The 13,340-nt window shown below is 38.2% G+C and overlaps 2 protein-coding genes across 2 annotated transcripts in view; one reads left to right on the top strand and one right to left on the bottom strand.

Annotated features, from left to right (window-relative positions):
* Positions 1-13,340, top strand: part of LOC134843552 (cilia- and flagella-associated protein 65-like) — a 340,046-nt gene that overhangs the window by 61,827 nt on the left and 264,879 nt on the right. The gene's annotated exons all lie outside the window — the stretch shown is intronic.
* The window catches only part of LOC134844094 (uncharacterized), a 30,339-nt gene that overhangs the window by 6,169 nt on the left and 10,830 nt on the right, over positions 1-13,340 (bottom strand). The window contains exons 8-10 of the mRNA XM_063860569.1: positions 2,240-2,404; positions 1,701-1,944; positions 131-433 (exon numbers count right to left, since the gene is read on the bottom strand). Of these exons, the coding sequence (XP_063716639.1) occupies positions 131-433; positions 1,701-1,944; positions 2,240-2,404 (712 nt within the window). The remainder of the gene's footprint in view (positions 1-130; positions 434-1,700; positions 1,945-2,239; positions 2,405-13,340) is intronic.

The following is a 13,340-nucleotide window of genomic DNA, read 5'->3' as shown; positions in this document are numbered from 1 at the left end:
CTAAGTCGGGTAGTGTGAAAACTTAAGCCGAAGTAAAAAAAATAAAAAACAAAACGAAAATTCACAGAAGATTTCGCGTAACATGTCCGATTACCTTAAAAAAACTTAAGGACTGTCAAAAAAAACGCACCTAGACTGAAGTCGACGACTGGGTCTTCCTGCAGATTAGCACTGATCACAATCTCTCTCGGAGCTTTAAAATACTCCTCCGAGTACAAAGTGTCTGGTTTCGTATTTGCATTGCCCCTTGAGCCCTTCACTCTCGAAATATAGATCTGCATCTTGTTCGGATCGCAGCCGAATTTAATAATTCTCCCGCTGCCTGTAGCTATTATGTTGACGAAACCCTTCGTCTGTAGCACTGATGCTGTTTCGTTGAAGAATTTGACAAGAAGTGGTTCGGTTGATTTGTTCAAGTTTCCGTCGAATATCCCTACAAAAACAAACAAGGATAGCCGGTTGCTGTGCTGGTAGCACAGTTGCTGTTCCCGGTTGCTGTGCCGACTTAACTAGAAGCCGGTTGCTGTGCCGACTTAACTAGTAGCCGGTTGCTGTTCCGACTTAACTGATTAAAATAAAACAAGAATTTTGTTATCTAAATTTTGAAAACTTGCAAATTTTGCTGTCTTAATTTTTTGTGACTTTTTTTTCTAAAAAGGGGCGATTGAATTAAGCAAAATGTTAAAAAGAGCGATATCTATTATGAAAATATGGTTAAAACTGTAAAAAGTTAACTTGGGATATCAGCCTCTCATCAAATTTCGTTTAATTTACATCTACCTATTGAGCGATACACATTATATGCTATCTCAGCTCAAAATTGTAACACAGAGGCGAAGCAGAGCTGACGTATTCAAACAAAAAAAAACCTTTAAACCCATGCAAAAGAAGCTCAACTCAGAAGCGAAGCCTCGAAATAGTAAAACTTTGCTACGTATCGGAATCATACCGGCAACCTCGAGATTTGGAGTCTTACGCCCTTGCCCTCGCAGCCACGGACGCTCAACTATCGCCCAAAACTGCTCACAAATAAAGCAGCTTCATTTGCTAAAAAATTGCCAATGCGATTCAGCAAAGGTGACAGCAAATACAAATAGACACAACTTTGCATGTTACAAATTGGAATATAACAAACTGAACTTAATAAATTGCAAAGCATAAAGCGAGATTATGCATCAATTATGCATTTAAAAAATTGCGAGATATATTGAGAAAAATTTCTGAAATCAAGTTTTTACGATTTTACTGTTGTTCGAAACAAATAACTTTTTCGGTTTATTCAATAAATTAAATTGCATCAACTGTGTTAACTTATTTCTAATCGAATGTTGATGAACATAAGCCGACAAACCATAGTGAGGCTATTCAATTTTGCAGGGGGGAAAATTTCAATTTAGACATTGAAAACAACAAGGTCCGGCCGGGTTTCGAAACCCTAACCATAGTTTGCAAAAGCAGCCACATTACCTCCATGTCAAGTGAGATGGGACCAGGAAGTTGCTAAGAATCGATAATAAGGCAACGTCAATTTCGGGAAAAAGTCTCGTTCCCGATTACAAGTCACTTGCTCTCGTAAGTGTAAAAAATATTAAATATGACTTGTTTGCCAAAAATCAATTCTGTCCAACTTAACGGACCTTGTGGTTAACAATTTTGATTTTCCCAATAACATACGAGATGCGAATTTGACAAAATCTAACCCAGTTGTCCGGCTCTATTGCTTCCCCATGCATACACATGCCCCATATCGGTCAACATGGTGCTGTGTGTTTTGCCCCCGTGGATACTAATCACTGTTGTATTCGGAGGCACTCGTGCCTCTTTGGGTTTGAAACAGTTGGTGTATGAACCCACTCCCAGTTGGCCATACACTCCCCAACCAAAACTGAACACCTTACGAGGACTTCGAGTACACACTAGGGTATGGTAGTCGCCACACGCTATCTGAAACGGTTAAGAATAAAAGCTCCCTTTATTGTTCCCTCCTGGATTAAATATTTCAGTTGATTTGCATGTAATTTTACTACTTTCTAAACAAAAAAACTTAAATAAAAATGCAACAAAAATAACTTCTGTAGTCATTGATGCTAAGTGATGATTAATCCCAATATCTTCCATTTTCGTTCAAAAACACCTGGTATTATAGATGAATTTTTAAAATACTAATTAACCTTGGTTTAAAATTCTTGTAACTAATCGTCGATTTATAAACACGGATCTGATCATGATTGGCTCTTACCAACACAGCCTTTTCCTGGTTGAACAGTGGTACAGCCATGGGCTTAGTGACGTCATCAAAGCCCTCTCCCAAACCCAGCTGACCGAACTTGTTCGAACCCCAAGAGTACACGCCATTTGAGGTCAGACACACGGTGTGCATATCTCCACAAGCGATTGACTTGACCTTAAAAAAGTAAGCTATGAGAACACCGTCTATGATTCCTACTTTTAAAAAAAAACAACGACCAGACAATTAAAAAAACATAGCACAGATAGCTGGAAAAAAGTCAATGAACGCAAGTGAACATTAAAAACACTTGTTTTTTGCAATATCTCAAATTTCGAATTTCAAAAGATGCCCTCAAAGCTCTTTGAATTTCTAGAACAACTTATGATTCACATTTTTGATCAAACTGTCCCAATTTGAGAAAACTGGATCAACCGGTAAAACTTTTATTTCGCTGGGAAATCTGATTATTAAAATCCATTTTCCGAAATAAGTAGTATAGTAAAAGGGCTAGGAAAATGACGACTTTTAACCCCCCCCCCCAAAATTCAGTGTGCCGTTGTACTTACCACTTTTAACCCCCAAAGGGGTTAAAGCCCCTACTTTTTCAGGCACGCATGTTTTAAGGGGGGTTAAAATTGGTAATTTTCCAGCCACTTTATGGAAACGGGAAAGGAATTAAGTTTTGGTTGGTGCATGTTTTCCCTTTGACTTTTACAGTTCAAACTTTACTGCGCGCGTTATATTGTGGATTATTTTGTAATCTTTATCGCCACGTGTGGAATTAAATAAAATGCTGTGATATTGGTAAGTTTATATTGTTGTTTTCAATACCCCCCTCCCCCTCACGATTAGAGTTGTTGATTATTTCACTTTTTGGTCAAAAGAACAATTTTGAAAAGCTTTATTTCCTGAATGAAAAGTAGTATAAAGCGAATCATTTACATTTATAATCAGAAGTTATTTAGTCAGAATCGTCTAATATAAAAGCACGTCGATTTAAGCACCGCCGTTTAGGTGGTCTAATTTCTTCCCGCTCGTTTTCTTCTCGAGCTTCAATGTCCAAATAGGGGCAGTTGTACGCTGCTGGTTCTGACTCATTTTGCCCACTTAGCTGGTCGAAATCTACCAAATCCTGTTCTAGCTGTTGATCAGTGTATGTGGGTTGGTTGAACCCCATATCTGGTGGAGTAAAAATATCCACATAATACCCGCCCTGCGCTTCTATATCTTCAGCCAAATCCTCCCCACTTCCGTTATCGGTGGGAGTGGGGACCACGGCGTCGTCGTCTACGTCGTATTCGCCCCAGTCCATGGTGCGCCCAATTTCTCTTATGAACATATCCTCACGCAAACGTTTATGTCCGAAAGGACTAGTAGTTACTCTGTCTGCATGTATATAGCGCTTATTGTCAAATGCGCTCAGGGAAATTTTATTCCTTATTATGGTTTGTAAAGTGTGATTGCAAGAATTTATCTTCACATTTTCTGACCGGACCAGCGAACAGTAAGTCAATGTTTGTTTAAATTTATTATGGGTTAGCTCCATTTTCGAATATTTAGAAATACCTTTCGCGCTTTTTTTGTCCATGTCTGAAACAAAAATACAATCAATTTACTTCAAATTTTTAACAGTTTTTTCTCTTTTCCACATAAAGACCTCCATTCCCCCCCCCAACCCTCACCACAATCTTATGATTTGTTTTTGTTGCCCTTTTCTAAAATGGTAATTGCAAAATGGTAAAAGAAAAGAAACTTACTCGAAGAAATAATGCTGTACAGTTTGGGTTTTAGTCCGACGTACTCCTGTATGATCTCCCCAGCAAACTCGTCCTTGAATTTCAGGGTAACGCGCAAATTCTCGTTGGTGTAGAGGGGGTGGGTGGCTGGTAGATTTGAAAAGTCAAAATGATTTCGCAGTTCATGGTTTTTCTCAATTTCATTGTAGAGATCTTTGCTGCGGATTTCATACAGGAACGAATCAGTGTCCGAATATAAAAGAGTAGCGTCAAAATTTTTCTTGATTATGTTTTAATGGAACTGGAACATGTAAAATTTTGCCATATCTAGTATCGTTGCACCAACAATTGTGGGCTTATCCCATTTAATGTTCACAGGTTTTGAGGTTACAGATACCAAGTGTTGGTCAATAATTTTTATACTGCTAAATCTTTTTTTCCTTGATAAATTTTGCAGTTCTTCAGCATTGCGAACAATATCTACAATAAGTCGATTCCTTTTTGATTCGCAGAATTTTCCAAACGCACTATTTATTATTTGCTTGAAGAAATCTTGTTCAAACTTGGTAGTAGCTTTTTTTCGGAGCTCAGTGTTCAACTGAACATATGGTGCAATAAATTTTTCTTGACTAAACTGCAGTACTCGATTAACTTTTTCAATTTTCAAACCAAATATGACATAGAGCTGAAGTGTTAGGTAGTGTACAGTATAGTTTTTCTTTGGAAAGAAGTTTTGTATGAGCTTTGGCGTAGTGCCCACTTTATCCGAAATGTTCATTTTTTTCAACATGTCCAATTGAAGCTCACTGAGCTACATTTTGGACACAACTTCTTTTGTTGGGGCGAGTGGGTAATCCGAATGTGCTTCATGCAAATGACCGGGGTATAAAAGATCGACGTCCAAAATGTATCCAATTTCGGATTCTCTGCTCGTGTTGAGAATTTCGGCTATAGTAACTTGGTCATTAAACTCGAATGAGTTAAGTGGAAGAGGAAATTTTTCCATAATCCTGCCATATAAATTGTTCGCGTCTATCATGAAGAGGAAAGTGTTAGGCTGTTTAGGGTCGTAATTTTTCACAAATTTATTGTTGGCGGAAACAAGTCTTTTTCAAACACACTTGCAATGCCCCCCCTGATCAGGTTTTCTGCCATATCCAAGTGCTCCCTATTAGTGAGCAAATGGAGGTCAGCCTTGCATGTTCGCAAAAATGCATCCCCTGAGAGATTGCTAACCGTGAAATATTGAGCACAATCTAGCTTATATGTTTCATAACACACTCGTCTAAACTCTTCAAAAACGCATGCAAGAATCAAGGTATCAGTTGTTAGATACAAATCGCTGTATTCGCCCAAAGTCTGACAACCGAAACGAGTGTACACTAACCATGCATGTTGGTATTCTTTTTCACTGACACTAACAACACCTCCTTGCAGCGTGTTGGTCCACTTGTCGCGTGCAGGTAGTCCATCTTCTGTGTATCTTGCATGGCTGTCAACATACAAGTAGGGGAAGTAACCTTTTTGTCGAATCAATGCTTTATCTTCTTCCGGTCGGGTAGCAAAGTGGTTATTGAGATATATGAACTTTTCCACGGGTAGATTTCGAGTTAGCTCATCGAGTGAGCTGTTCATAAATTTACAACTGTCCACAAAACGGATTTCTTCGTAGACATGTTGGACATTTCCTTTTTCGTTAGTGTAAGATCTAATCCACACTTTCATTGTAAGTGAAAGAAATTTTTCGTCATTGAGAGGAATGACCGAAAAGGTGTTTCTGGTATTGGTATCTTGCAGACTCTTCAGTACATGGTGCAAATCATAATTCTGGAGATTGTGGGCAAAGACAGGGGTGAATTGTATGGTACGTCTCAGGAAGTTGCATTTGTTGTGAGCCCATCCGAGGAATGATCCATCGAAATGATTATGGTCCAAAACTTTCGCGTTAGTTTCGGAGAATTCCTCTTCGCAAATCCAGCATTTGTCACTGTCTTCAAGAATAGTGGTGCTTCCGAGGTAGTTCGGGTATCGTCGTTTTTTATTATGAAAGTCACGCGCCAATACTTCCAGCATTCGAACGAATTTAGTCATGGCGTCCACTCCTCGATGAAGTGAAAAAAACGCCGGTTTCGGGTTTCCAGCTTCCACACCGACAAGGCAAAAACTGCTGGGCTTATGTTTTTCAATCACGGTTGTGCTCGAGCAGGTAGGATTATTTCTCACCGTCTCCACCTTCTCCAGCACAGACTCCAAATCAAAGTAAACCGCGAATGGGCTATAGCTTCGAGCACCGATGTTTTTGAAGCCTACGCTGCTCTTGTCAACATTTGGCATGGTAACGATTGCTGGTTCGTTCCCCATGCAGATTAACTGGTGGCGCTCAAGTCGTTCCTCAGATGAACACCGGTGGAAGCAATTTCGGCACAGCATGTTTCTCGATCTCAGTTTTCTTTTTTGCATTTTGCTCACTAGCTTGTTCAGGTCTTTTATCACGACGTAGTGATGCGTGCCCATATCGTTTAGAAGCAGCAAATCCACAACAAAATTAGTCTGATATTTTGACACTCTCAGGGGTAAAAGAGTCTTTTCATTGTACCTAGAGAAAAATTTTGAATGATATTTTTATACTAATTTTTAATGTCATCATAATAATAATTCTTCAACGAATGTGCAGCCAACCATTTGTTCTGATGTGCATAGATACAGCTTCACACCAATAAAAAAAAAAGATTTGATTAAAACTTCAACTAACCTGAAGACATTCACTTGCACTTCATTCAAAATTTCGAAGCGTGCAATAGCCGGTAGTCCCATTGGGTACACAAAATCACCAGTTGGCTCGTGCGCTCTTGAGTTTCTGCGATAATCATAGAAGCTCGCTTTCTCCTCCTCTCTACTCTGCATCGTACGAAGAGTGAGCGGGATATTGTTCTGCCGATGATACTCAGCAACGAAGCAGTACTCAAAGCATCGATCGTCTTCATAATTGCGAATATTCAACAAGAAGCGTTTGAGTTTCAGTAGATCGGCTGGTAGTGGCAAGTACGATGAACCCCTGATCGGTGCAGACTTCACCATTTTTAGGACAATCTTATCAATCCTGCGGATTCTCCAGCCACTACCATGAGACGCATATTGATGGACAGTAGACAATATTTGGTCTACGCAATCATAGAATTGGTCCTGGGTCCATCCTTGAACGTCTACAGCAAGCATTTTGCAATTGGCGAAGATGGTTATTACTTCTTCTGTGCCATCTGCCTTCTCTTTTTCAAGAGTTACTTCTGCCGACAATTGAGCTTTCTGAGGCTCATACATAGTATTTTGAAGTATCAGCTCTTCGATTTCGTCTCTCTTGGTCACGAATAGCGCTAGTAGGTCCACTTCCGTTTCCATCGGCACTATATCGTATGTCCTGACTGCTCCATCAAAAGCTGTCTCAGGCTGTATAGAAGTGAGGATTTCTCGGCTCACATCCCATGCTGGCAGACCGTGTTCGTTTAGCATATGCGCGATCATTTTGGAACACATTCATGTCTTAGAGACAAATTCTTCTTTCTTCCGTTTCATCGATTGTTTTGTGACGCTCCACGACATGTTCCCAAATGACGCGAAGTTACTTATCCTCTAGTTCACAGTGACCACATATGTAGTCGGTTTTCACAGGATCAATCTTGTGAACAGCCATTAGATGTTTTTTGAGGCTTCGCCGGTCACTCAGTTTTTTTTGGCAGAGATTACAGGGTACGACTTTTGTAGACATTGCGAGGTGGTTGTTTTTGAGAATTTTGATATTTCGGAGAGCTAGGTTCAAATAAAGCAGATACTGGTTTACAAGTCAAAAGAGATCAAGTGATTTTCCGTTTGTTTTACGACTGCTATTAAATCTGTTTAGATTTTCAAACTTTTTTTTATCATTTGCTTAATTGCCAAACAAGGAGTGGTTTCCTAAGGTGGAGCTTAGATTATTAAATTCGAGAGGGTGCGCCCAAAATACTCTCAGATACATCAAAGGAAACAACTTCGGCTCATTAGATAAACCTATAAAATAGTCTCATAAATCAACCAAATTTTCTGAATTAACCACAAAGTTCCTAAACAAGTTGTGTAGCTTCAAACAATTCATCGGCACTCAATTCAAAAAGACCTCACCCGAGTAGACCTAAGCCAGCAGAGTGAAATGAAAGCCTTACACCGAATGTAGTTAATCATCAATTGAGCTGTCAAAGAAGTGATAAAGCTTCATATCATGATTTTTTTGAAAATTAAATAATGGGAACTTTTCATGTCAAGCTTCTGAAAATCGAAAAAATCAAACAGGTCAATTTATTCTTTTTTGATTTTTTCTTGTTTTTATTAAATTCATTCTGCGTATATGTTCACTGATTCAGGTATCTGTTGGGTCCTTTGCAGTGTTTCAGCTTTTACTTTTAGATGGTTTCCACTGCAGGGTTGTGAGGAGCATTGGCTCAGTGGATATGCAGTCCGTTCAAAAACCACCGAATATCTTTTGAAACGTGGCCGCCTAGACTCGAAAACGGCGGTTACGCCTTGTTTTCGACCCCGCTGAGTCTAAAAAAATTGGTTTCATCCATTTCTGAGCACGGCTTCATAGTGAACGACACTTAGCCAACGATGAATTTTAATGAATTTCGATTTTCTCAAAAATAACATTTCAAAAAGCGTTGTATCAAGGAACTGGAGGTTTCATCAGCCGTAATACCCTTATAGCAACAGTATGAGATAAAGTTGCAGTTCACGAAATCAATTTTTGGCAATTTTTGGACAAAAAACAAAAACGAAATTTTGCATACTTTTTCTGGTTTGGGTTTTGAACAGAAATAACTTGTTAGATACTACATATGTTAGGTCTGAAAAAAAAGTTAGAGAGCAAACATTAAATTAGAAAAATCAAAAACAAAGCGTAAACAAAGATTCATCCACAATAATAAAAAAAAACTTATCCAACTAAATAATAAACCCCCAAACTGGTGCACTCTCGGTGGAAACAAATTTTTTTTTTCGAGTTTTCAGAGATCTCTAAATTGCAGTTTGCGTTTTTTCGGCGCATAGCAAGCATTGATAGGCGGCGTCTCAGCTACTAAGTTTGGTGCAGTGGGACTTTGACTGCCGGAAGAAGAAGAAGCAGAAAAAGTTTGCTGCTGCTGATGTTGAGTGATTGAAAAAATATCCGGTTTTATTGGGGTTTTGGGCGTCTTCTGGTCCTCATCTTTTTTTCTCTGTTGAATCTGGTGATTCAATCGACTCAATGTTCCAGTAGTTTTCTCGCTCTGCTAAATCTCTAATGGATCCTTCCTGATTTTCGTAAAAGGGGATCGATTGGCAATCGTAGTTAAACAGTATTTTTCTCGGTGAACGATCAAGGCAAGTAGGGTCTTGAATATCTGTGCGCTTCAGCGCAGGATACGATTCAGTCACACAACAACTCTCGTAGACATGTTTTCTGCTTTGTATGAGGATACCAATTTGATCTAGCAAATAATGGGGTAACATCATATGGTTTTTAGTGACCCATTCATCGAATTCTCTGCTTCCTGGATCAAGATCGTTCAAAGCACTTGCTTTTCGATGACGCATTTTCCGTTCCTGTTGAACCACTACGATAGAATCTCTGGTATAAGTTTGGTACAATATAGCTCTTTCAAGTGAATTAATTGAAATAATTTGCAGTGGAGTTGCCATCGTTGAAAATTTTGTTTTGTTTGATTTTGAGAGATTGAATGAAAATAGTGAGTAGATTTAGTTTGACGTACTACTTTTAGTTTTTTATTGCTGGTGGTCTAGTTTTAGCCAATTACCATAGATCGGGTTTTGTAAAATTTTAATATGTTTTCAGGGCTTTTGCAATTAAAGTAGAAATTTGAACGCTTTGAAAATCTATACTTCAAAGAAACAGCATGGCGCCTTTTTATGATACCCTAAGCACAAATGACAGAAGTTTTACACTTCAAAGAGATAACAGGCATGCCGCCAGGGTAAAACCGTTGAGATTTATGAGCTAAAACGGGAATTTGCCAGACAGATTTGACATGTATAACTTAAACTCATAAATTTCCAACTGCAAACTAATTAAAAGTCCCCAATGAAGCTTAAGGAATACCGTAAAAGAAATCGCCCGAGTTAAGCTATTCACCGGCTGGGTAAATCATTCTTAAATTGTCTCTTGACTGATACGGTTGAATAAAATTACCGCTACCCAACTATGTACACGCTTGAAATAGATACTAACTTTCTTGATGACTTTCGTGATATTTCTTCAGGAGAAAAACGTATAGTCAGAGTTGGAACAAAAACATTTGAAAAAACAGGTACCTATATTACACTAAAATTGTATAAGAAAACAAGAAAACTGACGAAGAAGTGTTCAAAATGTATCAAGCAGTTACTTTGACGACGAAAGAATTTGATAGCTTAGCAGATAATTATTCAAAAGTAAAAAAAATGATCAAAGCACCAACTGGTGAAAAGATTTCAACTTCCACAACAGGAAACGATAAACCTCAAAAACGACGATATAAATCAAAACGATCGGTTTACTCCGAAAAAGACTGTAATAGTGAAAACGGAGAGGATGATGAAGAAGATTATTCCAACAAAAAAAGTCGAGTCGCTTGAGTAAGTGGAAAAAAAAACCCAGTTTAATTTATTAATTATCAGAATGGTTGAAGCAATGTATGAACAATCGCCGGAATACTTGAAACAATTTCGGAAAAACTTTAAATTTTCTGAACAATGAACCCGACGTCTCTGACCTTCCTTCTAATACGAACTTTGCATTTGCAGTCCATTCAAATCAGAACGAATTTTGTTCCCAATCTCCTACAAATGGTCAGCCACATTACCACGTTCTTATCGAAGTTACAAAAGAATGCACTGAAGCAGTTAACAAGATGACCTTAAAATCTTTTATTGTGCCTTGCCTCCTTTCATCCTTTAAATGTTTGATTATGCGGTGCAGCAAATATCATCTATCAGGACCACTGATGGAAAAAATGAAATTGGCTGTTAACTACAATTCGACTAACAACCTTGACACCGCCGGAGTTTCTTTGCGAAAACGATTGCCACAGATTTGCTTTGCATCACAGACTCGATCCATTCAAACTCAAACTGATCTAATTACTAATGTAACCATTGAACGTTTTATTCGAATTTTGAATGAGAATAATGCTGCCGAATTTTCAAAAATTATTGATATTATTTTGAGTGGGTATGGTCGATTAGAGATTGATTCAAATACTTTGTTTGTTAAATTTATAATGGAGAAGAAATACAATTTTTGAAAAAAAATATTTCTGAGATAATTCCAGCGGTATGTGTTCTAGCAACCATAAAACATGTTTTTTTTAAAAAATCAATTATAAATCATTAAAGAAATGCAACAGTATCAAAAAGTTATAACATCATATGTTTAGCAAAACGCATCATGTCATGATCGTTAACCTTGAAACCTATAGGAAATTTAGAAGAAATTATAACATGAGCAACATAAATACAATAAAGTCCACACAAGACCGAGTTAGCTGATTGGATTGGCTTATTCATCAGTATTTGGTTTACCTCATGGATAGAACGTCTCATATTTTTGTATACATGTGGATAGTTGTGTAGGCTTCGTCCAAGAGGATCTGCAAAAAAGATTTGACCACCAGCTTGAGCAAACAGTAACCAATGAGTTCCTGGCTGGTCTGAGTTTGATGCGTTGACTATCATGAAAGTATTGTCGCGTTTCAATATTGTATTAAATGCTAAGTAAGCGGGAAAAATGCCACGAAATCGATGTTTCAAATGTTTGCATCGGTTAATAAGCTCAATAATCTGCAAATTGTCCATTTTTTCCCCGATTCAATTCATTAGAGTGTTTTTAGCTATTTTTCTATCGGAACGCACGTAAACTGTTGATGCACGCTCTCCCATGAAAAGTAACTCTACATTTTCCCCCAGCGGTGCATCAAACTTCAGTTCTACTGAAATGGTGCAATTGGTCAATTCAGGATGAATAAAGTCGTGTGAAGCCTCCTGAGTAGATGTGAGATCAAATGCCATAATATAACGATTGTGATAATTAGCCAAACTGATTCCATGACTAATGTTAAAAACAAAGTCTAGAGCTTCCAATGTGTTATAGTATATTCTTTTGTTATCAGTCGTTGACACAGGAGTTCCTGCAATGGGTAGGCCGTTTCGGTAAACAATGATTTCATTCAGCTGAAACTTTTGATAATGAAACGGGTTTGTTCGGTTAGTACCCAGGTATGCTGTATTCGAGCTCATTGCCAAAATCATTCGACGGACTGGCTCTTTGGCAAAAACGTCTTCTTGTCGCCAACTTTGCACACCAGTTGTGGCCAAAAAGGTTCTTGGTAAAACTTCAATATAATTGTATATTGCAGGTGTTTTCAACAGAGTTTTTTCTATCGATGATAGTACAAAATCTGTTACTGTCATTTTGCGCACATATAGGTTAGCCTCAGTGATTTGGACTTGGTAATGTTTAGTAGCGTGCTCAGACATAATAACAAAGTCATTAGGAGATCGTCTCAGAGAAAGTCTTATTGTAACACCGCTGATAAGATGTTTGTCGCATGATAAAAAATCACAGGCAATTTTACCAAATAATCGGAATTCGCTTGATGCTGCTACGATTCGCTTACGTTCAGCGACATCTTCAGCTCGCCCATTAGCACCATCAATACCTGATGGATTATCTTCATAATAATAGCCTTGACAAGCAAGCCACGTTTTCTTTGCATCAATACCGTGAGAAAATTCTGTCTCAATGAAACTCTTATGGGCAAAATTGGCATTAGTTGTTGAAATTTTTTCTCCATTCAGGGACATGGTGCATTCAGAAAATAAAGATGAAAGTGGATTATTAACCAAATATGGTGCGTCTCGTTGCCCTGCCTCTGTGGCGTGAGTTCGCAGTACATTACCATTATTTTGAACAATGCGTGCAACAATCTCCAAGCGAGTTCGTTGAAGATCAATAAAGTTGTTTCTATCTCCTAAAACTTCAAATTCGAGCATGGGACCATCAGGTGAATAAGATGGACCAATTTTTTGAGTGAATGCATTTTCAAATGTAACGAGTAGAGGAGGTTTTTCAAATAAATCTAATGAGCTGTGAGTTGCTTCAGTTGGTAATAAATTAGAAATCATTTCGTACTTTGGTGAAAAAATTGGAGCGACTTCTCAGTGGAGTTCGTTTCTTAGGAATGAGAGTTTTTCTTTTTCTTGTTGTTGTTGATGTTGTTGTTGTCTTCCTCCGTTTTCTGCTCATACGTGACTTGCTGCGTCCAGCTCCAACTTGTTTTTTGATTGTGTTTTTTAATGTGTTTTTCAAGGCTTGT

Source organism: Symsagittifera roscoffensis, chromosome 4, assembly GCF_963678635.1.
Source record: "Symsagittifera roscoffensis chromosome 4, txSymRosc1.1, whole genome shotgun sequence".
NCBI classification, from domain to species: domain Eukaryota; kingdom Metazoa; phylum Xenacoelomorpha; order Acoela; family Convolutidae; genus Symsagittifera; species Symsagittifera roscoffensis.
This window is presented reverse-complemented; position numbering and strand designations above follow the sequence as displayed.